Source organism: Porites lutea, chromosome 4, assembly GCF_958299795.1.
Source record: "Porites lutea chromosome 4, jaPorLute2.1, whole genome shotgun sequence".
Lineage (NCBI taxonomy): Eukaryota > Metazoa > Cnidaria > Anthozoa > Scleractinia > Poritidae > Porites > Porites lutea.
In genome coordinates this window covers 7,734,916-7,762,722 of record NC_133204.1, presented here as the reverse complement: position 1 = coordinate 7,762,722, position 27,807 = coordinate 7,734,916, and the positions used below count along the sequence as shown (strand labels likewise).

Sequence of the window (27,807 nt, the reverse complement as noted above, 5' to 3'; positions counted from 1 at the left end):
GGTTGTTTTAGTACCGAAAGTAACCTCGTAAGTAGACGGCCTTTGGCCCCTTTGGGTCGTCACTCTTGTTCAGTTGTAGGAGAGAATGCCCTCACTTCTTCAAGCTTTGAGAAACTTACGTCTTTTCTTTCCAACTTGATTGACAGGTTGTCAAATGTGTACAGCAGCTTTGATAAACTTTTTCCTTCAGTTTTAACTGTTATTATTGTCACTCACAGTAGAATAATCCAGGAGCCCATGACTACAATTGAAGTAATGGGCTCCTTAGAAAAGTGAGGGTGCTCATATTCCTAGATTGGTGTGCCTGTACACTACTACGACGCGATGGTCGATGGGAAGTGTTTTGGAAGGGAAGGCCCGGGTCTGAAGCGAAAATACGAAAATGGCGGGCAAGTGTTTATTTCGTATCACGTCGGAATGGTTTTTGGATTATTGTATTTATCAATTGTGGAAGGAATTTAGAGACAAGTGTTCGTTTTCAGATTGCTGGAAAGATCGTATCCAAGGTAAAGACGAATTAAAGTTAAAATCTAAGAGATTCTGGGCAGCAGTGTTCAATACCAAAGTTAGGAAATTTGGGTTGTCTTTGATGTCATTAAAATTTGTAAAGTTCGTGTCCCTACGTTTTGGTTCCCCAGCTTATCCTAGCTGTGTCTAGTCTTAAATTAGAAATTACTGAATGAGGCTGAGTAGGATGTGAAGAATTGTGCAGATCGAGGAGGATGTTTACGTTTTCCACCGAGGCTGAAGGCCAAGGTGGATAACGTCCTCTGAGAATTCTTCACACTATATACAAAGGACGCCTGTTCATTATGTTGAAGACAATCGCCTCAAAATATTTTAAAGGATGTTATCCACCAAGGGTGAGGGCCCAGATGGATAACGCCCTCCGAGATCTGTAAAATTCTTCACATCATATGAAAGCCGAATTCAATAATATTGTTTTATCATTCATTCAAAATGTTTCTAAGTCAGGTAAGTGTCGACTGCTTGAGTATCTCTAGACCTGGCCGGTTTCGGGCTATCAGTACTCTAAGAGACTTGCACACACTCAAGTCCTGATCACATTCATTGTTTATTGCTAAATCAAGGTACTTTTATACATATTGGTAGCTAAATCATACGTGGGAAAATATAGTAGGGAATGCATGTGGTTTCCTTTCTAGTAAATACCCTAATTTGATTGAAAAGCTTAAAGCACTATTACACCTGCATTACTTACGTAAATCCTGAACGGCTAGGTTTAAATAATCATTCTGTCCTGCACAAAATCCTACCAGTTTAGTAGCTTTTACGCTATTCCGATTGGAAAGCACATCTAACTATCTGCTTTACACGATGCAAATTTTTTGCATGTTTGCTTACACCATAGGGATCATATTTCCGGTTCCTATCAAGCTAGTAATTGATCTATTGTTCACTCAAGATTAACAAGTCACGATTCATTGTACAAAGTGTCATGAATTCTTTAACTTCACTGCAGATATATTTTGCGTATTCTTGCATTTCTTCTGTTCAGTTAATTAGAAATAGGCCATTTCCGAGTTCCCCCGGGCCTCTGTATCAAAACGAGGTTGAGTGCTCAGCCTTTGATGTGGAGATGATTTTTAATTCTCATGCAAATAAAACTCATTTTCACAGGAAAGGCTGTGCGCTAGGCCTCATTTTGAAAGTGAGGCTTTTTGGAACTCAGAAGTGGCCTATTTTGTTTTTGGATAGCCGTGAAAGCCATTTTCTTTTTTAGTTCACTCAGCAATAAACAGCTAGGCTGCTACGCCTGAAACGAGATTTCACTATGGTATATCATAATTTATACCTTCAAATTGATCATGATATATGCCATATTGTTTGCATCTTCTAAAATAATATGGTAAGTGCCAGTTGGTTATGATGAAGCAGCCAGGGGGATTGGAGCCAATCAGAAACAGCAAAATTTTGAATGATTATGCTCTACATGTAACTCATGATATCTAAATAAAGGTATTATAACTACTTGCTTTATCAAACTCCTGCTCTCTCATTTTCAGATTATTTGGAAAACAAACCATTTGTTATAGGACAGGAGTTATCAACTAAACTTCATTGCATCAGATTTATCATTGGTTTGCATGAACATCAGCCAACAGACAGTCAGTTCAGCCAATCAAGTACTTATTCTAGCTCTACTGAGGATGAGAATGAATCAAGATTACTTGGACAAGGCTGTTTAAACTATTTTGATAAGATAACAGGAATATATCCATTTTCTGATGTGGAGAAGTCCCATATGAGAAGTACTTTGAAGCTTCAGGTAAGCCCTCTATTGTTTATTTTAAATGAAGTTTTTCAGTGAACCACCCTACAACACTTCCATTAAATTTTGTAAGTTTGCTGCACTTTTCACAAACATGTGAATTCTGAAGTTCAAAAGCCAACTGATGATTGCGTTTTTCGCTGCCGTCAATCATCTTAACGGACCTCTTAGAAAACAAAACTTTACTTTAACGGGTTCAAAAGGTCATGGTTTGTGATTTTTGATTGGTGGATTTCGATCCGTTTTGTCTGTTTCTGTGTTTCAATGTTGATTGCTTGTGATTGTAATAATGATTGACCGCAGCGAAAAGTGCAATTGTGAAGGCGGCTTTTGAACTTAAGAGTTCGCATGTTTGTGACAAGCACAGTAATTCAGGTGTGATGCAATATAGTCAACTGCTGATAACTTGAACCTTTCAGGGCAATCGAAAAAAGTTTGGGTTATGCTGAGTTGACTATATAACTGAAAATAAAGAAATAAGCATATGGGTGGGGAGGGAATGCAAGGATATGTATCATACACACTTCACCTCAAGGGCAGCAAGAGATTTATTGATATTTTTGAAAAAGGTATTGAAGCAACAATACCTGGACATTCTGGACATTGAATTTGACCTGGACAGACAAAGAAGACATAGAATAGATGGTTTTTTAAAAATAGTAATTATTAGATTTTTGAAACTGTAGAATGTAATCCTCTTTTTGGCTTGTCACGCTCTTGAAAGATAGTTCAAGTTAGGCTGTTATTGAGATTATAAAAATGATCTGAAGGGAAACAAAAATTGTTTGACTTAGTGGGAGGTTCGAGTTATCAAGGTTTCAAGTTACAGAGGGTAAAATTACAGTAAATATTATTATATGCTGGAAATTCAGAGGAAATAAATTTTGGTTTGAGTTAGCGCAGGTTTGAGTTAGCAAGGGTTCGAGTTATGGGGAGTCAACTATTACCACTGTATATCAAAATATACAAGACTCTTGTACATTTTGATGCAGTACTATTCAACTTCATGATCATGTATTCGAAAAAGGGAATCTCAAGATTAACTCGATAAAAGAAACTTTCTGTAGAAAATTAAAAATTGAGTTAAAATGACAAAAAGAATTTAAAAAATCAATTTCAGTTAGTAAGCTGTAATTAACGACCACATTCTTTACTGCAGTTAGTTGCCTGGGATGTCCATGGGCGAAACACACATGATGGGAGGGGTGAGGAAAAAATCATCCCTATTCGCTCTTGTTTGTCTAGTACTCCACGCCCACCTCATGCTTACCCTTGCTTGCCTGAAAAAAACTGGAAAAATAAATGCCTGTTCTGCAGGGTAATAGCCGGTAACTTGAAATCTTAGAAAATGCTGTTAAATTCAAACAGTAACGTAAATTTGTGAGAAAATTAATAACTCACAAAAATACAATGGTTTTGTCCCTATTTTGAATTGTTCACTTTTTAGATTCTTTAATTTTTTTCTCTTGGAATTACAGATCATCTTATCACACTTTACCCATGGTGACATGAAAGGAGGTGAACAGTTGTACTCAGTTTTGTACAGTGATGATGGTGATGACGAGGTATTTTTAGGATGCTTATGTCACTTTTCAGACTACCTTAATCTAGATTTTGTTATAATCTGCATCACAAACATGGTATACAAGTGCATCATTGTTTCACTCAGGCTGTGAAATTCCCTATGTTCATTGTTGTCAAAGTTGCATTACAATGCCTTTGAAACCAAAAAATGCAAGTGCAAATTTCATTACAAGAATGCCTGAAAAATGCAGCAGGGGCTCCTTAGATGAAAGTTTCGTGATAAACAAGATAATAGTCGTTTGTGTAATACAACCATGAAATATTCCCTTTTGATGTCACTCATGCAAGTTAACCTCTTCTGATCTCTCCAATCAAAACCACCATTTCATTGTCATACTCAATGTTATAGAGGTGGTTCAAACAAGATTGTGCTTGTGGAATGCATTTGCGCATACATACATGAGACTTTGCACTTATCAGTAAAACAATCATGTACACATATGGAAGCAACAATTTAGAGTCACTTGTTCTTTATTGTCATTTTTGTTGTTAACAGGAATATCAAGACGAGATCAGAGAATTATTTCAATCTGAAAATGACTCATGGAAGAAATTGTTCTTAAGAAAACATACATATGACAGATTCCTCAACCAAGTTAAACAGTTTTTTATGCCAGTGTGGAAAAAGTTTGAGGCACCAGTCTTAGAAGAGGTGACAAACTATTTTTAAAGTATTATCATGAAATTCAGAGTACTTTAAGTAATCAGCTGTATGGTTTTATCATTCCTATTATGTACAGTGGAAGCTCTATTCAGAGGACACCCTCTGGACTGAATAGAGGTGTCCCTTCAATAGAGGTAACAGATACAAAGATTATGTGGATGTTTTTCTGGGAACAAAGTTTTCGTCCCCTGATTGAAGGTGTCTCTTGAATAGAGGTGTCCCAAAGGAGAGGTTCTACTGTATATTTTACAATTATTTCATGAGTGCACGTTGGATATGAGATGGTAGATAGCCAACAAGGTACATAGAGTAGAGTTTGGCTATAATCATCTCATATCCAACAAGCTCGAGTAGAATAATTTTTTTTTTATTAAAAATGCCCACCAAATATCGAGAATCTTTCCCGACTTTATTTGTAAAAACAACAGATTTTCAGCTTGTTTACAATTTTGAGCAGATATGTACAGTTACCATATTTGGAGAGCATGGTATAATGGCTCATCTACCATGACAGCTAAGCCAATCGGAGCTCTAAAATTGCATTATCCAATGATTCAGTTTTTAATAATATTTGATCTTAAATAAAATATTATTACTCATTTCTGTAGTAGTAATATTAAAACAGAGCACATCACGTTTAGGTAAAATTGTTCAAAGCAAGGTTAAGATAACCAATAGTTAGCATGAAATGTGATTTCAGATCAGTGCGAATTCAGGTTAATCCCCTTTACCTACAATTTCATGACTGGCTGCTTAAAAAAGAGACACTCCAGAAATCCCAGGTTAAAGATAATTGGCCTTCAATCAACTGGGCCCATCATGATGACATTTGTGCAGTGGAACTGTTCTGTTGTAGACAAGATTCTGTTACCCTGCCCTACCCCTCCTTGGTCAGTCTGGACGCAATCACCAAAAATACTCTTGATAAGATTTTTGTTTCCCTTAAAATACAATGTCTAAAATAATCACAGTGGTATATAAGAGACAAGGCTGTGCTCTAAGGGAAATTGAAGGGAGCCCAGTGCTCTGAAAGTAAAATCTAGGGTGCCCAACATAGGGTTTGTATGAAAAAAGTAAGATTTTGTAGTCACCTTAGAGCATAAGTTCGTCACCTGGGACCACTGGGCTCTTTTAGAGCACAGCCCTAGATCTATAAACTGACATGAGATGCATTTTATGTTTTCTAGGCTTCATTTTTAGAGAATACAAATGGAGAAAGGTATGATTTGAAGAATATTTTTTGTCAAGTTGTGAATTACTTATTGAACACAGACATCTTGTCATTACAATTATTATTATAACAAATACAGAATTAGTTAAGTGGGAAAGATTCACGGTTTGGCTAATAAGCAAGGAACTTGCAATTTTGAAGCTTTCAGTGAAATATTTGGTGGCTACTCAACATTATCTAGTCAGGGTCGGCCAGGGTTTTTGGGTATACGGTATACAGGGGCTTTTTAAATCGGGTATACGGTATATTGCAGCTTAAATACGGGTATTTGGTATATCACTTTCTTTGAATTTCAGGTATAAAGTATACCTGGGTATAATTTTGGGCATATTTGGATGAATTTTGGAAATTTTTCAGTATTTTGGCAAATTTTTTTCAGGTATACTTTTATACCACTACCCCCCCTGGCTGACCCTGTCTAGTCTTAGTAATACTGAATAAAAACCACACAAATCAATCTCAAGGCCTTTGCTGACTGCCATTCTGATTATACTACCTACTATTGCAAAACATTTTGACTGCAGGTTGGGCTGGTCAGTTGACATTGAGCTTGTTTTGGATTATGAGTTTTCCAGTGAGTTCGGTAATTTGTGCGGGCTAAATAAGAGGATATAAGGAGTAATCACAGAACTTTTTAAATTTTTGTAGGTCCAAAGTTGATGCAATAACTATTAAAAATCTATACTTTGCTTGGGATGAATCAGAAGAGGCTGAAAAAAACTGGACAGATATTCTGGAGGGAACACACCCTGATATAATAGCCTTAAGAAGTAAGAGAAGAAGGATACATACTCAAGATACCACTACCAGCAACAGCAACAAAGACAAGAGTCCTTCAGTAAGACAACTTAGACAGGTAATGAGGGTGCTGGAAATATTTGCATGATAGCTAAATCCTTGAACACCCTGCGAGAAGAGCCGTTCTTTCACTTGCTTGCTTCCGGCGTATTCGAGGAAGACTCTGCATGAATTGAGTAAGATCTTTTTTGAACATGCGTGGCATGTTGCTGGGATACAGATTCTAACCCAGGGTTAATAGCTTTGTGCTTGTCACCGGGGGCTTGGTTATGACCATCGGTTTATCGATGAACAGATCTTCACACTTGGAAAAAATAACAATTCGACGGAAGAGAACAAGATTGGCTAGTCCAGAAGTTTGGGCCGCAGTGACCTCAAAGGTTTGTCGTGATTCAGGCAGAGCCTCCTTTGCTCCTCTTCACTCAAGAAGGCAAAAGAAGGCTCTTCTCGTAGGGTGCTCCTTGAATCTCTTGAAATTAAGCAATGCTGGTAAATTTTTTTTCTACTCTTGGAAAACACCCAGAATTTTATATTACGTATATAGCATGAAAGAGGCATTGGATGAGGCTTGTGAAATTTATGAAATTTTCATCCAAATTTCAGCATTGATATAATGTCTGCCAACGCAGACATAGCAATAAAGGATTTTTAGTTTACTTGGTCAGGAAACTGATTTACACATTCCGGGTTGCCCTAAGGGTAACCATTGAGCAGTATTCTGTAAGGAGAAGTTGACTATTGGTCAAGGGATACCAGGGCTCGAAAAAAGTTCTGTCCAGTAGTCCAGGACAAGCAAATTTTCTTCTTGGGCAAGTAACTTTGAAAGCTTACTTGTCCAGTGGGCAAGGGGGGGGGGGAGGGGGGCAGGCAAGTCATCCTCTAACAAAATCATCAACTATATAAGATTAGCAAGAAGTGGCTTTGGGCAATCAAAAATATGAGAGATATGTTTGGCTAAATGGCAAGCTGGAATTCAAGTTCTCTTTTGAGCCCTGGATACAAGGGTTATTAAATAAAAGTGTTCCAGCTGAACAGTCAAATGTTCAAGTCCTGAGCCCTGGAATTTTCATATTTTCACCCTAGAAAACTCTCTAGTGGTGCAAACCCAGCTATCACAGGAAAAAACAGGGACAATGGCTATTCAGAACTCTCATGGTCTGGTGTTAATATTTTTGTTTTCCAAAAGGAAACTAGAAGCAGAGCAGAACCAAGTGGTCATAAGAAGTCCAATGTAGCAGTAAATATTGAGAGGTGTGATGAAGCCATGCAGAGGTTAAAGAGTTCTTCAAGAAACCTTTTGTAAGTTAGAAGGAAAAGTTATGGAAAAGTCTAACAGATTTATTTTTCAAATAACCAATTCATTAATAGAATCTTTGTTGAGGTACGCTTGACTTGGCTTGACTTTAACTATACTTCATTCTTTTGTTTTGTTTTTATATCACAGTTCTGGTCTAAAAGATGTATACTCAAATATGGTGGCTGGAGAAGCAGGACCCAGTAAAGTTAACAGTGAAAATAATAATGACAATGACACAAATGATATCCCAGTCAAAAGACATTGTAAGGCAGTCGTTGCTGAACCAGACAGGTTAGTTTCAATAAGAAATTATTCTCTTTTTTATATATATCTTTTAAAATCTGGGGCAGATGTATTGTGTTACTCTTATGTCAATAATGTTGTATGTCAAATGAAATTCAGCTCAAAAAGTTTCAACCTACTTTGACTCTCAGTTTCTTTCCTAACCTTAATCATTCATGATCTTGAATAAAGAAAAAGGAAATCAGGGTTGTCACTAAGATTTCGAGTTGCCGGGCAAATACAACAAGTTGGCAGGGAATCTCACGGTTAGGGATTTCTTTTGGTTCTATTTTTCTTCTATTTTCCAATAAAAGTAGCCAGGGGCCACTCTCTTAGTAGCCGGAGAAAATCCCCGGCCCCCGGCTCTTAATGACAACCGTGGAAAATATTAGGGTCTTGTTCTAGTCTTAAGAGTAATTTTCTTCTTTCAGTACCCAAAGTTTTTTTGTGGGAGGAAGCCTTATTTTAAAGTTTGATTGATGTTGATTTGGTTGTTATTAAAATATTATTCTAGTGCTAGTGGACAAGAACCAGATAAAAAAGGGAAAAGACCTGTAGAGAGCAGGTCAGCAAAAAGGCGATTTAATGAACATCAAAGTGATGCCGAGATATTGGACTGGGATTCAGATTCAGATGATGATTTTGATGAAACAGAGATAAAACGGAAGACAATCAGTAAGTGGAGTCAATAAAAATTAATTTATAATGAGAGGGTGTTATAAAAAATTGTCTTGCGTGACTAGCGTGACATTCTTGAAGCTTCCTGCGAGTTCATAGTTTATTTATTTTAGGACCTTATGTAAGTGTTTCTGAAGTGGTATATTTTGTAATCTTTCTGTAACTAGACTATTTCGAAAGTTCTAGAATCTTATTGCAAAAGTATATAAGTAGACGAGTCCAAGCAAAGTTTTAACTAGTTTTCACAAGCAAAGAGAGTTTAATGTTGGTCGAGTTTAGTCAAGTGTGATGGTAGCAGTGTTTATTCAAGTTAGTGGAGGTTATGTAAGATTATCGAGTTACGTGCAGTTGACCAGTTTTACTTGGTGGAAACTACCTTCATATTTGGAATAAATCTTCTTGTTGCTGTTCTGACAACCCTGTGTATAGTTTAGTTGCAAGCTACCCATCCTCTGAAAGAGTACCTGCGTAACAGAGGGCAAATAAACTGTTCTTTTACTGGTAAACGTCAGGCAGTTGCTTTAATTTATCATTCCTCCTTGAAGTGGCATACAAATATTGTACTGTCACAGTGCTTTGGGCAAGACGTATAAAGTACAATAATTGTACTGCTATTACACTGTAGGTACCCCACAAGCAGTGTTTTCTCCCGGCTGGACACTACGCTACAAAGGGAGAGAAACCACTGCGAGCAACCCTTCGCTTCTTTGATCGAGCTGCCATCCAGCACCCGGGATGAATGTTAAATAAACTTTTACGAGCCAAAACCTGTTTAAAACCAGTAAGGCTCTCACACATTTGACTATGCTATAACTGCTGCCTTAATGTGAGCACCTGCTGTGAATTTGTGCTCTTTCAGTCTTAATCGCGATTATTCCTACCCACTCACTTTGACAAATATCGGTGAGGCCAACTGGAGTTGAATTGCTAGGAACCATATCCAAGTTCAGAAAAAAAAATAGAATTTTGTTTTGCTTATTTACATTCTCTGTAAAACACAAAATTAGGGATTTTCTTCATGACGTAGTTGTGCAAAACTGCAAAGAAATAAACAAAAAGTGTGTGATGCACATGCAAAGTTGCTGTTTTGCCTATTAAACCTATTAGTTTTTTTTTAATGTTCTCATTGCTGTTACATCATTAATCTTATAAAGTCTCTAATGTTTCTTGCAAAACAAGAGGAAGTGATGTGATTTGACAGTTTAACGTAGGCATCATGTGGACGCGCATGCTCGATGGAAAAGCAAATGGGTGCCCACAGTGGTTTTTCTTCCTTTGTAGCGTAGCATCAGTCTGGAGAAAGCACTTCTCGCAGGAAAGCCATTAGGGAGATTAGAGCGGTTTTCACTTGACTGTCGTAAAACCTAAACCAAAGTAAATACACTAGCCAACCAAAGGGCGTAGTAAAACCAAAACCAAAACCAAATTACTTTCGACAGTCAAGTGAAAACCGCTCTATGATGGCAAAGAGAACATCAGAAAAGCAAGCAAAACAACAACTCTTTTAGTGCATCACGTTTTTGTACATTTTGTTGCTGTCATTGTATTACAGTGAAGTGTACAAAATGTAAACACAAGATTCTTTTTATTTTCTTCTTCTTTTTCTGAACTTTGTTACAGTTCTCAGGAATTCAACTCAAGAAACATTTGGCCTACATGTGATATGTTGACTATGTAATCATATTCAATAATAATATTTATAATAATAATGATTATAATAATAATATTATTATTTTAATTATAATAACAACATTGTCTTTACTTGTTTTATAGTTGCATATTTTAAGTTAAATAAGTTATTCTTTTTTATGTTAGGCATTATACTATATATTTATGTGGGTCAAAGTGAAATCTCTAAAAACCCATGTTTGGCAAACATTTTTGATTGTCTACAAGTCACTAACTTCTATGATGCTTCTTCTACAGAACTGTCAAGCCCAAGAAAAAGGGTTCTCAATGTGAAACTTCCTGTTAGAGAGAGGCGAAGGTTCTGGACTGACAAGGAAACAAAATGGTTAAAAGATGGAGTGAAAACCTATGGAGAAGGCAACTGGGCAGTAATTCTAGATGCATACAACTTTGTTGGAAGGACATCAGTACATTTAAAGGATAAATGGCGCAACTTACAAAAGAACTAGTACTGGTAACCATTGTAGCAAAACTAATGCAGAGCTGTCATTAAAGCCCGGGTCCGGAGTTTCCCTGCTGCTGTGAACATGACCCCTGGCTACAGTATTTTGAGTTCATAGAAAGTGAGAGGAAAATGAAACCTAAAGAACTTCCCTTGATGTTCAATTCCTTGTCTGGCAATTATTGCATATACTGGGTAACTTGAAATCTTTGTGTCAGCCCTTCTAATGGGTGGTCAAAATGCTTGTCAACTCTGACCTGAGATACCCTGTGAGAAGAGCTTTCTCTCTTGCATGGCTTTTAGCGTTTACAAAGATGTTCGCATCACTTATCAGCTAAAAACCTGACAAGTTGAAATCTTAGTGTCAGCCCTACTCATGGGTGCTCAAAATCATTGATGTCTGTCAAGTCTGACCTGAGGTACCGTGTGAGCAGAGGTTTCTCTCTTTCATGGCCTTTAGTGTTTACGAAGCTGTTCTTGTCTCTTGACAGTTGCTTGTGGAGGCATAAACAAACCAACAATGTAGCTTACAAGCAATGTAAATGCTAAACCTGAGATGCTGATACATTATTAATCATTATTACCTTTGTACAGCTGTGCCCTCTGAACTTCAAGGATGCTTTCAATTTTTCTGTGTGAAGGAGTTCTGTAATAATGGCCAGACCAGTCTTTTACTTTTAATAGAAAGTTGCATGATAACATAGTTACACTAATATATAATGCCCATTGGAGGATAAAGGTTTATCAAGTGTGATGGTTGTCAGTCACCATACAAACCAGCTCACTTTGATGCAGTTTATCTGTTGTGGTTAAGTCTTTGTCAGTTGCCTGTAAAGTGGCATCTCAGGTGTCGGAGTCTCATATTGTTCTCTGTTACAGTGTGGACACTCAAACCGGAACATTTGAAAGAAGATTGTCAAATCATAATATTTTCTGAGAACAAAAGATTCTCAAGTTTTCTGCAAATGGACCAATAACATTGATAAATTTGAGAGCTGTTTCCTGAAAGGGTAGGTAAGTTCAAATGGTTTTTAAGCTTTCATTGGTTGCATAGTTGAACCTTGAGTTTTATTGGTCCACTTGCCAAAAAATTTGAGAGGTTTTTTTTTTTTTTTCAGAAAAAATTGATTGGACAATCTTCTTACAAGTGTCCCATTTTAAGTATCAGTACTGTAAAAAATAGTTGACTTTATATCTTTATATTCCAAGTAGGTTATGAGTGCAAAATTTATTTAAGCTGTGACAAAGCATTCAACGAAGGCCTTTTATCATGTCGTAAATAAAGTCAAGTCCAAGTGTTGTAAATAAATACATGATTCATGTTTTTAGTACATCTATTTTTGTATAAGTACCAACAAAGTGTAACAAAATATTTTATTGTGATTTTTGAACTGGAAATACACTTTATAACCAACACGTCAAGTATATTTCTGTGGTGTGATTTTTAGTTTTCTGTGTTTGAAAGTGGAATGCAGAACTTTCCCTTTACAAGTTACTTGATACAATTATAATTTAGGCTTTAGTAAAGACAAATACATGAAAGTATGTATTTGGCATTGTGTCCTTGCTGAATTGTGGGATACAGCTTTTAACAAAATAATTGGATTGTTTTCTGATATAGGATTGGCATTTAATTCCATAAGAAAATGGGGTGAAGTATCATGGTATTGGTTTTTCAAGATGACCTCTCACGCAGTGCAGTATAATTATATCCCCAGACAATTGCTGAACATGTTAGAAATTGATCCAAAATGGTAAAGTTCACTGATGTGACCCTTAGTCTTGCAAACGTGGCGTTTATTTTTATAACAAACAGTTTTAAAAGAGAAAACTCTGTTTAATAACTGTACCAGTTGCTCTTCTTTTAGCTTTATTCCCACAAAGGTTATGTGCTTCACAGCTTTCAAGGACACTTGGACCAACTTTTCACCTTCGTGCAAGACCCAATTCTCTTCACTGTTGATGGCTAGATAGACCCACTCACTGGGTTTCATAAGACTTATTTCTTAGGAATTTGTTTTGTCCTTTCTGCAATTAAATTGCATATCACAAGATGCAAGAATACTTCTGTCTGCTAAGTCCCTGTTTTTATTTGCGAACATTTCCAAAGCAGAGTTCTCAAAACTCCAATCCAAACTCCAGTCTAAGAAATATCAACAGGAAACGACATTTCCATATAAGGATATTTGATATTTCAGTGGTAAACATTTCCTGAAGTGGTTTATATCACGAGTTTTGAGGAGCCAATCACATTTCTAGATTCATTCAACATCCGGTTAGGGTTTTTCCCCTTCACCACATTGTGATAATAATAAATTTCCCAGAAAAATGATAAACTCACCCTGCCCTCTACCCCGCATGCAACTGCAATGCATGTTTTCTTTATTTACTTTTTTTAAAAAATCCTCTTCGCATTTGAACTCATTTTCCCATGCTGGATGGGTTGGGGTGAGTTAAGGCCAGATCTCTTAGAAAATCATCAGGGCAAACAATAAAATTACTGGAACTTAGGGGGAAAGGAATGGGTTTAGAGAGAGACAGGTAAGAAAAAATGATAAACTCTCTCCCCCCGTGCAACTACAATGCATGTTTTCTTTATTTTCTTTTTTTAAAAAAAATCCTCTTTGCATTTGAACTCATTTTTCCAAGCTGGATGTGGCGGGGGGAGTTAAGATCAGATCTCTTGGAAAATCATCAGGGCAAACTATAAAATTAATGGAACTTAGGGGGAAAGGAAAGGGTTTAGAGAGAGAGAATAGAAATACTGTGCTTTGACAAGTTGTCTTCACACAGTCAATTTTATCTGATGTTGGTTATAGACTTTTGAAGATTTGGGTGGCCCTGAAGAGGGCCGGTGTGTTGTGGTCGATCTGTCTTGTGTCTTCTTTGTCTTGCTACTTGTCTGTAAGGTCTTCTAATTAGCTGTGTTCTCTACATTACTTCATGTCTTGATCTTGTCTTTTTGTCCACCGTGTGCTTTTGGGAAGGAGATACTTCCATTTGCTGGCACCTCCAAACTTCCTCAAATGCGGTTTTTGTCACTGGATGATGATGATATGATGATGATGGTTGCTGTACTATCTTCGCACAATTTCTTCGTCAACTTCAACGGTCTGTGTTTTCAGTATTCTATGTCCTATTCTTAGTTCTGTGATGTTGAGCAATATCGTCACTGTCCATAATTTTCTAATTCTAGTTTCTATCTTAAACAAAAAATTCAAACACTACACATTTGTTTTACACTAACATCTTGCTAGACCTAACGAGATTTCTGGTTGTATACCTTTTGTTTAAAAACGAATCAAGCTAAGTCAACATGTACAAACAACCTACGATGAAATAAAAAAAGCGAAAAGAATTCCTAAGTAAACACGTTCACTATCGCCTAGGCGTATAAAGCTTTTTACGTTTGATATAATTACAATTTGAAAATAGTAGCATACGAATTCTTTTCTTACTTATTTACAAATATACAAATTTGTACAAAATCTACAAATTTGTCCTAAATGTCTTTTTATATACACTAGAAATCGCGTCCTTTCCTCGTTCACTTTCGCTTTCATAGGTCTTGCTATTGTAGTTACGACTCGACTCCGAGTAACATACGAAGATGTTGTGACATCGCTACTACGTCCATGTCGAATTTATGGATAGGAGAACTTATCCAGTGCGATGGTGGTCTCGGCAGATCGCTCGGAGGTGGTGGGCTGCTAAATTTTGCTCCCGCATACGGAATATTTACCGCCGAGTCAACTCTGTTTTCGCTTCGGCGTCGACGTGGAATGCTAACAGAGGTGGAAAGTTCCTCATCAAAGGCAGTCGATGTCGGATCCTGATGGACTTGTTTTGCTCTCACACAGCGATCGTTCCGAAATCTTGGAGCCTTTTTGGCTTTATTTTTGCGATGAAAGCTGTCTTTATTCGAAATTCGATGGCTTGGTGGCACTTGAGCTCCGAACGTCATCGTTAACAAATTTGCTGATTCTTAGATCGTTTACTCGTCGTTTATTCCTCTCTTATTCTGATATAATTTGAGCTTCCTATCCAGGTAAGAGATTTCTCTTCAGAGACCTCTTATTATCTCCTCAAAGCCTTGAATGCGAAGGCTTATGACACAGTTTTCTTTCACAACTCGTCCTCCATAAACAGACGCCAATTTCACCCAACTCAAATGAATCAAAGGAAAGTCTCTTGCCTTATTATGCTTACTGAAAGAACCAATCAGATTATTCTTGACGTAAGTAACGTCATAGCAACAGCCAATCAGCGTTGTGCTTTAGCACACACCCTATCATGTGATAAAGATGACGTTATACTATCGAGATGGCAATAAGTGTTCTAATTTTAGCTCCGAATAGGCTTTCAGTGTTTTTCATTTTCGTTTTCTCAAGTCGAAAAGTATTCATGTGAATATTGCTTCGAGATAGTAAAAAGATAGAACAATGACAAAGCTGTTGAAAGGAACTGAGTATGATGGGTGATCATAGAAGCGGATGCGCTGTTACGCATCGATTGCATGCTAATTTGTTTGTTCAACCTCAACTTCGAACGAGTTGTAGCGAATTCCGTCTTTCAGTCGAGTCTTTGCCTAACTTTGTCTATGATTTCAAAATTTTAGTTGTTTTTCCAAAATTAGAACAGTGATAAGTTAGTCAGGATGATTTCGCAGTATACTTTGATTCCAAACACTGTAAACTGAAACATAAACGAAACGCAGACAGGCAGATGTCACGAACCAATCTCTATCCTTGATGGAAACAAAGAGCTTTTCTGATGTGCCAAAACATCACTAATCTCATATTCATACCTCGACTTTTGCATTATTCATACTTTCTGCCGTCAGAAAGCGGTATTATGTTTCATTCTCGTGTGTTCTGCGAATCGAGAAACATGTACTCACTCTCCTTAATTCTCGCTTTTTTATGAACGCACGTTCGATTGCCTCAAGACAACTTTAACCGTTTTCTGACCTCAACATTCCAAGCTGAAAAGCACGATTGAAGTCCGCCCTCTTAACCGGAAGTGCGCTAAAAAGAAGCCTTTTTCAGCAGTAAAATATAATGCAGCAAGTTATGTACTTTATATTGCTTTCCTTCTTTGTCTTACCTAGCCCAATTTTTAAACTGGTCATGCCTCAAAAGAAAGAGAGTAATTTCCAATGAGCCGTGCATTGCGGACGAAAACCAGAAGTGACATTCGGAATAAAATCACAAGATTATCAGGCGCTTCCGTTTAATTCAAAATTTTACTAAAGCGTTAATACAGTTTACAAGTGATAAATCATTTCGCTGGAATGAATAACCATATATTTGAAGGTAACTCATATATCGCGATTCGCGCGTGAATGAATGTAGCCAAAGCCAAACGAACAATATCGCCCATGGATTCGGTGGGTTGGTGCTTGAAGATCTGTCAGTGACGTCACAATATGATGTCAAATGTCAACAAAAGACCAGGGGAGGTTTTCCATTGATCGATTTCACAAAGAACCGCAAGCCCAAAAGCCCATGTGCAAAGGAGTACTTTCTTGATATATACATTTACTTTACCTTCATCTCTTTCCATTCGTTCGGAAAGATTTTAGCGCTAGTTCTTGAAAAGGAACTGAGTCGCCTTTATCGCTGAAATTGGAAATTGTTCGGTTGAGGCCTAGCGAAGACTGAACACAAAAGTGCAAACATTCTGGTAGGTAAGATAGACTGTTTAGGATCCTTTTGGAATGAGCCATATGTTGGTTTGTAGTTATTGCTTTCAAAAATCCAGTTGTAGAATTTCATCTCCATAAATTACACAGAACTTGGCCAAATGATATGAAAATACGATTGACGGTGGAAAGAAAATTCTCCGGTCTGGGTAAAATCTTCGGTTTTACTTGCTGAAGCGCGCGATCGAACCTTGATCGAACGGAAATGTTTTTTTTCGGAAATTCATTCACATACGAACAGTTCAATGTGGATTTAAACAGCTGAGTAATAATATAAGAATTGTTTAAGATTCCACGGCTTCTTGAACGGCAGGAAAAACTATTCGCGCGAAAAATTGGAAAACACATGATGGTCAAGGCCACAGTTTCTTGACTATCAGCGGGTCTGACCCGGTCGAGAAATTTGCGTTAGTATTGAGGTGGGTCTGCTTCTAAAAATCTTATATATTAACGAAAATGATTCATGAAATGGCTTAGAGAGAATGCTTCGAACCTTTTTATTTCAGGGTGAAACTTACGCGTCGTAAGTTTCATCTCTGTAATTTAATCACATGTTTGTTTCGATGCCATCACGATCTTTTCCTATGTAGGGCCTGTAGAGGGACGTTTACTGATCCCGACTGATCCAATCTCGTTTTCACTTCAAGTTATGGTTGCCAGGCATATCAACAAAATTCACGTTTAGTGCGGTATTGGATCAATTGCTTAAACTTAACTTTATTACTAGTAACGGGAATGAGTGTTCGCCAGTGCTACATGTACCATACGACTTAGCCATGGCTGTGAAGTTTACATCAGAACACGAGCAAAAAATGTAGTAGCCAGCTTGAGTTTTTAAATACAGTTATTTTGTTGGTACTTCAATTACTTCTCAAAGAATTCCGACATCAAGAGGATAGAGGGTCGAAAATGAACAGAACTTTTGAATTGAGTTTCCAATATATAAGTTATACAGTCTATATGTCCGAAACATAGCAACTTTTCGAGTCTACCGAGGAACGTTCGTTTGGGAAGTGTGATTAGTAAATTTTGCTTCAGTTCTATACTCTAGTGTAGAAGAGAAAGTTGAGCTACTGAACTGAATCATTCGAGGACGAATTTTAAGCACCAGTTTTCTTAATTTCTACCGAGGAAAACCATATGCAAATTTGTTTTGCTAATTCCGGAGTTCAGCTGATGTGCTGCCATTTTCTTACTAAAGTAAAACAGAGTTCTGTCCATCCTTGTAGAATTTTTATTTTTATGACTGAATGAAGTGTAAGGAGAAAACCACGACTACTAGAAGGCTTATGGAAAAATATAACCAGTTTGAGCTAACATGTTCTTTGCGGGGAGTATTTCTTACTGTTCTCTTTCATGCATAAATTACAAGTCAAAAGGAATTGTTTGAAATGACGTTGTGGTTCAATCATTTATTTTTTCTCTGACATTACAGCTTCTCTGTGGAGTTTCGAACTAATTTTGAGGTTTTAAACGGGAGTTTCTGTTCCTTGCCATGTGTGATGTGGAACAACGGGTGAATTCGGATCTTTGATCAAAGATTCTAATCGTAAATTGTGCGGAGCGCGTCCGTCACGCCTGGTCGCAACATTGGTAAAGAAGCGGCAAAATCAAAAGAAGATTGAAGGCCCTTGTAGTGATACGGGTCAGTAAATTTTCTGTGAGTAGAGAGCCTGTTCGCATTGTTTAAGTAAGGCAGCTTTTTTCTATTAAAAATTTGATTAACACCCAAGCACCTTTGTCAGTGCACGACTGTATAAAAACATACCAGTAGGAAAGGTGGCCGGGAGATTGTCAAGATTTTTCCCCCCAGATTCTTCTAGTTTGTGGTTTTATTCACTTATCAGGTTTCTGTCTGCGGCTCTTCACAAGGCTATTACAAACCTGGGGTTCACTCTTAAAAACGCATGTCCTTCCGAGGTATCACAAGACGAGCTCACGTAATGATATTTTTAAGTTCTGTCTATAACCCTGTTTTTCTGGATGAACTTGCCGCAATGTTTTGTGTGAAAGAGGGAACGATTTTTTTAATGTAAACACAAAATTTTTTTTTCTGTGGGGCTTAACTGACAGGAAACATGATTTATTTAAAGCCTTAAAGTTTCCATCAGTTTGATAGAAAGGGGGTAGTTTGTTACTTGTGACTGGATCAAAAATAGAAACATTGTGTTGCAGATCAGAAAAGAACCCATCTCTAAACTTTGTTCATAACCAGCTTGCTTAAGTTTATTATTGTGGACAATATGTGACTCCTCTTAAGTAAGGGATGCATTCTAGGTGGAAAAGGTACTAAGAAATTTGTGGCTAGAACATTCATAAATTATTATCACATGAAATTAGGAATGGAGACTAAACTGTGACCATAAGAAGAGGCAAAGGAATAAAAATATTGTCCAGCATTTTTTAGTCTCCGTCTTGAAATTCGAGACCTAAAGTTCCAGACAGCTTAGCGACAACAATGTTGCTGTGAATCAAAAGATTTGACCGAAGAAAGATTATAACGTCATGAGTGCCTTTTTATATATATTTATAAAAAAACTAACTTCACAATTCCAGCTAGTGCCATTTGATTTTTTTTTTCAGTTTAGCTAAATTCAATTTCTGACTGCTTAAGTTAATCTGATATTTTGGGTGTCTATGTATAAGGTTGAGAAATTCCAGTTCTCTCATGATAGAAGTCTAACGTTTGTAGGTATTCGAGCAAGGGGTTATGGAAAGGATTGTTATTATCCTTCCTCACTTGTAGACATAGTAGTTTTAACATTGGAGTTATTATTAATGTCGGTGCAATTCCATATAGTTCGACCTTTCAAACAAAACTTCCTTAGGAGTACTTTTGCATGGTGTTGTTTGTTTCTTACTTGGATTTTACTGAAAAATAAAGGCTAATTACTAGCATTTTTTAAACTTTGCCTGTGTCCACAACTGGGATTAAAAGGTTATAGTTGTTTTGCCTTATTTGTTTCAGGTGTGGTATGAAATGGCCAGAGAGTTAATACCCAGCTTGCCATCCTTCCCCCCTTTGGAACATCATTCTTCTCAAAGTTGCAGTACATTTGTCAAGGTGCAACTTCAATTGAGTATACAATAAACAATATAATATTAACATTTTTTAAGTGACGTTTTACTTTATGGAGACTGAAAAAAAAAGAAATCCAGGTGCTAAGCTTTAGCTTGACATAGCTACCAGTTGTCTCATTCATAAAATAAATTATATTGTTTCATGTTCCCATGTGCGGTAAAAGAAGACTGTGTGTCAAGTTCACACCTCAGAGAAAATCAGTTTTGCTGTTTTCTTGGCACTTACACCACAGCTTTACGATTAGCTTTCAAGAGATAATAGCACAGGTTTAGCAGATGACTGAACCTGTGACAGTATTAATAAAGCAAGGTTTCTGTGGAGATGTGACAAATTTTATTCCCTTAAGTTAACTAAACAAGACGGTGTACAAGCATTACCATATGAAGGCATCATAAGGTGAATGTTTCAATTTTTACCTACTAACATTGTTGTCTGTAGTTTTCTCTGCAATTATTACAGTGGAACCCTGATAACTCGAACTTGGGTGACTGGAATTTCTCACTAAATTGAACGAAATTTCCTTTCCCTTGATCAAAAAGTCACTGAAATTTACCCCCATAACTAAAATTTTGGTTCCTTTGACTCCACTTGGATGCCATCTTATTTGTTCTTCTTGCTGTATGAGGGTAAAAATGCTAAGCAGTTTGGTTTTAATTGTTGAAGTGAACAGATCACATCATAAAAAAATGCCTAAATATGTTACTGTTTGTGATGAAATAAGCTAAATTTGCACTGCACAATTGGTATATATCAGTTTTTAACATGGCAAATTGAATTTTGTAATTATCAACCCCGATAAGTGGAACCCTCGCTAACTCAAACTTTTTTTGTTTCCCTTCAGAGTTCTAGTTACCTGGGTTCTACTGTACATTATATTCTTTACTGTTTCTCTCAGTGATTCATATTAGTTTGGTTGGAGAAATCCAAAACATTTATCGCTTTTTTTTTCTTTTCAGAGAAATAAATCAAGTTGTACCCCCCAAGTGATTGACCTCACAAGTGAAAACTCATCAACTACTATGTCCCATCAACCACTAAGGCACATGCCTCCTTATCCACCCCACCCTAGTCACTCGTCGGCATTTCACAGAGTAAACCATCTACCTGGCCACATGCCTGAAACTCATGGGTAAGTAGATTATTTTATTATCAACAGTAGTAATACAGTCAATCCTCCGTGTGTGACCAACCATCATAATTAAGCAACCACTTCCCATTTGCGACTATCTCAATCCAAAACACAGAGTGAAAACCGTCCTAGTCAAATCCCTCTAATCAGAATCTCTCGTAAGCAAGTACACCCACTTTTGGCCTTGGGGTCGTATTATTTTCCATTGGTTTTAGCCTCTTGTAAGTGACCACTTGACACATGATGTGGTTTCTGTTCACTGTATGTAATATGGCTGCTGAGAGTATACAAAGAACTTTCAGTGACAACATGGAACTGCACTTTACACATAACTTAGAAATGGCATGCAATGACTCATCTTCCAAAAAGATGTGTCAGGACATGTTATCTAGGAAGAGGCTCCCAGTGTTTGTTGATTGTCTTATGCTACCACTACATCTTTGCATTTTGTGTGCTCACTTATGGTGGGTTTGTCTGCTGTCCCCCTCTCCCCCATGCAGTGTTGATTGTGCTGAATTAAAACTTGAATGCATAGCATTAACACTGCACCAGAAGGGGAATGGGGGAGGGAAGATGCCTCAATTTGACGAGTTCGTGTGTTGTATCCCAAGAGATTTGACCAGGGTTGTAGATAATAAAAAATGATTGTTTTAGAAAACATGCTCCAGTATCTGTTATTGCTCTTTTCATTGCTAAATGTGATAAATTGACACTTTTTTTTTTCAGAAACTCGTCCAATCATACTTGTCCTTTTCTTCAACAACAAAGGCATCAACAGCATCACCACTCATCCCACAATAGACTTTTCCATCCATCAACAAACGGTAATTTTTGTCCCCTAAGTATGGCGTCGACGGTCCCTCTTCAGCACCATCCACCCCACCCGGGACCTCCAGTTATTATCGACGTTGATCAAATACCAGATCATGTAAGGGCAGTTCCAGTAACAAGTCTTCCAAACTCATTGCTGGTCGCCAGTGTGCCTGTAGCAGCTCCAACTTATATTCAACCGCATCAGCCTCCAGTGAGTTAATTTTTTGTAGTAGTTATTGATTCAGAAGTGATGTGCAGATCTGCGTTTTAAGGATAACTCAGTTTGGATATTACTAGCAATAACCAAAGGTTAGGGTTAGGGTTAGAAACACTCATTCCAATGCTGTGCTTTGCCTTAGTTTCTTTAAAATGCGTGTGATCAGATTACAAGTGATAGGAAGTCCAAAAATACTTGATCAGGTTGCATTCTTTGCATTTTCATTCTTAGTGGAAGACCAAATGAATGCTGATTACGTATGTGCCATGCCTGCATGATAGCAACCTAAACATTAGGATTGCACAATAATAATATTGTCATGTTTGGTAATTAAACTAAATCATTGCACACATAAACAGTTAGTTATGTTAAACTTTGTAATATTAAAGAATAAATAAGGATTTCTCTCACTAATTTCTTTAGATGGATGTGGACCCCAGAGGAAATAATGGAGTCAGCACACACCATCATCATCACTACCACCACCACCACCACCACCACCATCATCATTTTGTGCAGCCACCATATCAAGTTCCACAAACACAGGCATACCACCCTTACCCCACACCTGGTGGAATGGTAAGTACATTAAGCTTCAATTTTTTCTCCAAAACAAGTTGTTGACTGTAGTAAAAGCAACCTACCCAGGGAGGGTGGAGGGCTTTAGTGATAATAATGCTGCGTGGGCATTTACAGGGTTAACACTCATCAGAAACTTAAGTATTTTCCTACTTTTCCCTGACCTCTATGCAGTTTTTTGCATTAGGTGGCTAATAATAAAAAATAATCCACATACTTTCACTTGAGCTTTTTCCATAGACCATCAAGAGAGAATATACCGGTCTTCATTTTTTAACTCTCTTTACTGGAGTTTAGGCACAAGGAAAAAACAATTCTCTGACTTTGACAATATCAGAGAACTTCTCCCAACCTCGAGACTATTTTATTTTCCCGATTTTTCACTGACCATAGCAACTGTAATTTACAGGTGTTGTAAGCTGTTTACCATTAAGGTCTGAGTGTATTATTCCATTTGCCGGTTTTCATCATCAATAAAATAGCCATTACTTTATGACAAAATCTAAATACGGCTTGTGACTGAGAATATTTTGAATGGCAGATCTTGAATTTTTGCTGATAAAAAGTTTGGTTCCTGATGAGATCATTAGATAAAAATAAAGGAAGCTGCCACAAAGAGTTGTCTCTGTCCATTTAAAAGTTTTAAATTCACAAAAATAAATAGTTACATTTCCTTTTTCAGCATCACAGACACCACAGAAGATGGCATCAAAACATCTCATCGCATTCGAGTTGGTCATCACGACGTACACATGCGGCACCTCCTCCCCCACCTTCCATGCACCCATATCCTGATCTACTTTATCATCTTATATCTGTGATGTCAATGCAGCCCATACCAACACATCCTCCAACCCCTGCATGGGAAGAAGAAGTGCACCCTCGTGAAAATTATGAGGTAACTTTCTTTTGATTGATTAGCCTTAACCCATCAAAGTTGTAAGCCTTTGGCAAGCCTTGCATGGTTAGGCTGGAGAAGGAAGTGCTATTATCTGGACTCATAAACCATGAATAAAAGGAGCTGTGTCATGAAATTCATAAAATTTCAAACAGTGAAACATAAAAATAACAGCTCAGAACAAGTAAACAAGTAAAGTTTTGAAAATTTTAGAAAATGACAGACAAACCTAAGGTGATGGTAAGCTAGAAAAGGTCATGGAAAAAGTCGTGAAATTTGAAGAACTCAAAAGAGTACGAACCCTGATGAAGTAGAGAGTCATGAAACATCAGCCCCTTAAGGGAATAATTAAGTGATTGTTTTTGTAAGACATAAGACCATTTCCTGGTTTTTGTGCTTTCTTAAACAACTTTCATTCTTCTTGCAGACTCTTCTTAATTTTGCTGAGCAGATGGGCGAAGCAAAGCCAAAAGGGCTCTCTCGTGTTGAAATCGATCAGCTCCCAACGTATCGCGTTACAGCAGCATCAAAAAGTGAAGATGACGACAAAAGATGTGTGGTGTGTTTAGTGGATTTTGAAGAGAAACAACTTGTAAGGGTCTTACCATGCCAACATGAGTATCACACAAGATGTATTGACAAATGGCTAAAGGTATTAAGATATTTGAAGGATTTTTGTGAAATTTACACCTGTAGGAATGTGAAATCAAAGATGAGTATTTTCTGCTCAATGTAGTACAAGGCACCAAATTAATGTGTGGCTTGAAATTTTACAGGATTTTTATATAGGCTTTTGTAATTGAATATCTAACTGCCTGCCTACAATGGAGGACAAAATTCTTGGGACCTTTCCCCCTCTCCCCTAAGCAATGTTGTAGTTTGTGCACCCCTGTACACTTTACCCTGTCCTAAAAGTGTTTCTTCATCCCAACATTGTTTGGAGGGGGGAGGGGAGGGCCAGTCGCGGTATCCAAGTGGTTAGAGAAGTGTACATTATGCTACATCTGAACATTTGATAAGTTAAGGATGTGGAAGGAAGGTTTTCCATAACCGTTCCAAGGATTTTTGTCCTCCATTGTAGACTGCAATATAAGTATATTAGAATTTTTTTGCTTCACAATAATTATGTCACAATCTTTGCTTGTCAGCATAATGTATAACAGTCAGTCTTTTTCTTATGGTGCCAGTATTTTCTGCTGAAAGGGTCAAAAGTTTGTCTCAAGAGCTACAGCAGTCTGAAAACCAAACTCACAAAAATTTGATCCTACCACTGTAAAGACTTTATATATAGTTATGCCGCAAAGTATCCAACAAATGCTAAACTGTTAGTAGAGTGAGAAGCTAGTGTGTGTTTATCAGTCTGTTTTATTACAATTTTGTCTAAAGTTGTCAACTTTCTCTCTTATACTTGCAGTCAAACAGAACATGCCCCATATGCCGAGCAGAAGTAAATGTCAATGCAGAGTGAAGTTCAAGAGAGGTGGAATTGAAACCTGAAAGCAACTTCCTCGCTAACTGAAGGAAATCACAGGGATGAAAAGAAGGATACAGAGCCAAAACATTCAATGCTTTTCAATTGAATCACTGGGACATACTTGTTCATATAACCTTACATTTTTAAGGCAGAAAATTGCCGCCTGCCTTTCAACAATTTGATAAGAGCTGACAAGGCTGTAAGAAGCAAAGACGTTTGGAGGAAATATTTGGTGCTAAGTAGGGTGTTGATCTTCTTGGACCCGCCGTTTGTTTAAGACAAAAGCATATCAAGAAATTTAAGTTCTCAAGTCACAGTTACTATACAGGCTTGAAGAAAAAGACCAGTTATTGGGCAAAACTGTCACGTTCTGTTCAAAATTATTGTGGGATGGACAATGGCTAATCTGTTGCTATCTTAGGGTAAAGTTACTTGTAACAATCAGTAACCAAATCATGCTAACTGTTTTTTAAGAGTTAACTCTTTCAGCCATTTAAACATGTACATACAAGTGTATATCTGCCAATTCCGAAAGTCAGTCAGTGGCCAGTGATTTATATGTCTCGATTAGACCTAATCATATGTCCCTAGTTCTCAAGAAAATAATACACTGTGAAAAAATTACCCTAACAAAATTGATGATTTGGACAGAAAGTTGAGGCGAGTCAAAAAATGATTCCAAGGGAGAGGCTAATGGCTCCCTTAGTTTTCAAGTTGTTTTCATAATGGCGGCTGTAATTATTAATGTACCTCTTGGTCACGCTTTTGTTAACAGGTTAGGGAAATGCAATCATTTTTTGTAACATTGGTTTTGAGTTTTTTTCCACTTAATTCTTCTTGGAAAATGTGTCAGTTAATGTTATAATAGCTTAACTAGGAACAAAAATTTGGTACACAATGGTAAGCTGGCTTGAGGTCAAAGTTTCAAATCTGCAGGCTTTCCTAAAGTATACAATTGGCAGGTATATACATGTATATAATCCTCGGTACATGTCCAAAAGAACTACCAGTAAGTAAGAATTTAAATTATCAGGACATAAATCTGTGGTGATCATTCCCTTTGTGCTGATGATGCATTTGTTTGATTTAGCTTGATAGATATGATAGGGAGAAAATAGATACTGCATGGCGACAAATGCTTAGGGTGTAAGGGTTAAGCTGATGATACATGAGGAAATACATGTATGGTAGGTTATCTTGCGGTCACTACCCACAGCTTTTCAGTGTGTTTATACAAGTGTATAAAAGAACAACTTGCAAAGGATTTTTGTGTTGACAAATGAATAGTGATACATACCAAACTACCATATTTTGTTCCCCTAAAGCAAAAAGAAGCTTAACTGCCTTTTTCCAAGTCTTGACTAAAAAAGTTTCTATTTTGAAATTACTGAAAATTGTATGAAGGTGTTATGCTGCCTCTGCATGATGATGTTCTGACTGTAAACTGCCTCACTTAAAGGAATGTAACCACAAACCAACCTAAAATGAGCTTAAATCACCAGAGTATAAATAGACACTTATTATGTTGATTAGCCATTAGTTGGGCTTGCTGATGTTCTAAGCATTATAATGTGTCATCCACTCACAACTTGCTTGGGAAAATATTCATGCTTGCATTGTTTTAGCCTGTTTGCTGGTACTAAAACATTATTGTTGTGAATTTAAAAGTTTGCATAAAAATTTTATCGCATGTATGGGTTATTAGCTTTTCAATGTACTTCAGTTTTGGTTGTTAGGGCACATTATACAGTATACGGTAGTTGGTACTGGATGTTTACCTATTCAAGTTACATCACATTTTTACTAAGAAAAAGATCCTCTGATAAATACAGAACTTTACCCTACTTCATTGCAAATACTTAATTATTCATCAGCCTTATTACTTAGTGTTCCTATAATTCTCTGCAAAAAACCTTTTACGTCACAGCCGTTTGTAAATAGACTAGCTACTATGGGTAGAAGATGAGCTTGATATGAAAAATGCAGAACTGGGAAAGGAATACAACATAATGATACTTATAATTTTTATAAAGCAATGTTGCATATATACATATATAGGCTACGGTTTCATCCAAGTGTACAAATGAAGTCTAAAATGTGCAGTGAGCTTTCATCTGTTTGTCAAGCGTTCTCATTTCCCAGAGGCATCAATCCCTTTGGTCAGTACCAAAGATTGGGTCAGGTCCCAATCCTTGGCTGACTTAAGGATCGAGGCCTCTGGGAATCAGAATGGTTGTCAAGTAGCAGAACATTGTGATTGTTTCCATCAGTTGGACTTCTATACTTGCACATTCTTAGTCCTCTGTACATGATATTGCAATAAAAATAAATTTCAAAATAACAACCAAATTGTGAAATGCTTATTTTAACTGCAAAATAATCTTTGTTTTAGTAGACAGGAACTGATTTTTAATGCAACCAACACATGGACTCATGGCTATAACGAAACGTCAGCTAAGCTATTTGAAATTTTGCCAACCCTCATATCTAAACACTGTTTGCTTTAAACAGCATCAAAAAGGCTTGTTGACCAAACACCTTTTGTCTGCTTTTGACAAAAACTGGGATCGGACTGGACCTTTTCTTGTAATCTTATCCCCAACTGTCTACATGGGTTGCCTCAATCCGGTCTGGCTAGGTTTTGTTGATGCTTCCATTTTTATTAACAAAAACACCTTACAAACAGATCTAAAGGCAGAATGAGTCCCCTAAACTGCGGTCTAAGTTTGACTTCAATGTAAGATGTTTGCCAGTATTCCTTTTGTTTCACAAGCAAATTCAAGGCTTCTGGCTAAAGAGTGTAGAAGCTTACCACATTAAGTCACGACTCACTTTATCCAGGTAAACCTTCAACAGAAGGGATACTTCGAAACATTAAGTGTTAAACTGTCATATTCTCCCTCCAAAATGTGACTCTTGTACATGATTGCGAAGCAAAAAGAGAATTTGATCT

General features: G+C 37.1%; 2 protein-coding genes across 4 annotated transcripts; both read left to right on the top strand.

The window, feature by feature from the left end:
• The first annotated feature begins 374 nt into the window (after window positions 1-374).
• On the top strand, window positions 375-13,141 carry LOC140935589 (uncharacterized). Its single transcript, XM_073385155.1, has 10 exons — window positions 375-506; window positions 2,028-2,290; window positions 3,772-3,858; window positions 4,374-4,529; window positions 5,729-5,760; window positions 6,421-6,628; window positions 7,757-7,869; window positions 8,015-8,158; window positions 8,664-8,824; window positions 10,754-13,141. Exons 1-10 carry the CDS (start codon window positions 383-385, stop codon window positions 10,963-10,965), a joined length of 1,500 nt encoding a protein of 499 aa, XP_073241256.1. The 5' UTR covers window positions 375-382; the 3' UTR covers window positions 10,966-13,141.
• Window positions 13,142-16,422: 3,281 nt separating this feature from the next.
• LOC140935587 (uncharacterized) lies at window positions 16,423-27,203 on the top strand. 3 transcript variants are annotated; one of them, XM_073385151.1, is made up of 8 exons: window positions 16,423-16,643; window positions 19,631-19,726; window positions 20,701-20,873; window positions 21,600-21,897; window positions 22,327-22,482; window positions 23,165-23,380; window positions 23,808-24,032; window positions 24,795-27,203. In XM_073385151.1, exons 2-8 carry the CDS (start codon window positions 19,643-19,645, stop codon window positions 24,846-24,848), a joined length of 1,206 nt encoding a protein of 401 aa, XP_073241252.1. In that variant the 5' UTR covers window positions 16,423-16,643; window positions 19,631-19,642; the 3' UTR covers window positions 24,849-27,203. The 3 variants fall into 3 exon arrangements, with proteins under 3 accessions (XP_073241252.1, XP_073241253.1, XP_073241254.1); XM_073385152.1 differs by having other exon boundaries at window positions 16,423-16,647; XM_073385153.1 differs by lacking the exon at window positions 16,423-16,643 and adding an exon at window positions 18,001-18,307.
• The last annotated feature ends 604 nt before the right edge of the window (window positions 27,204-27,807 follow it).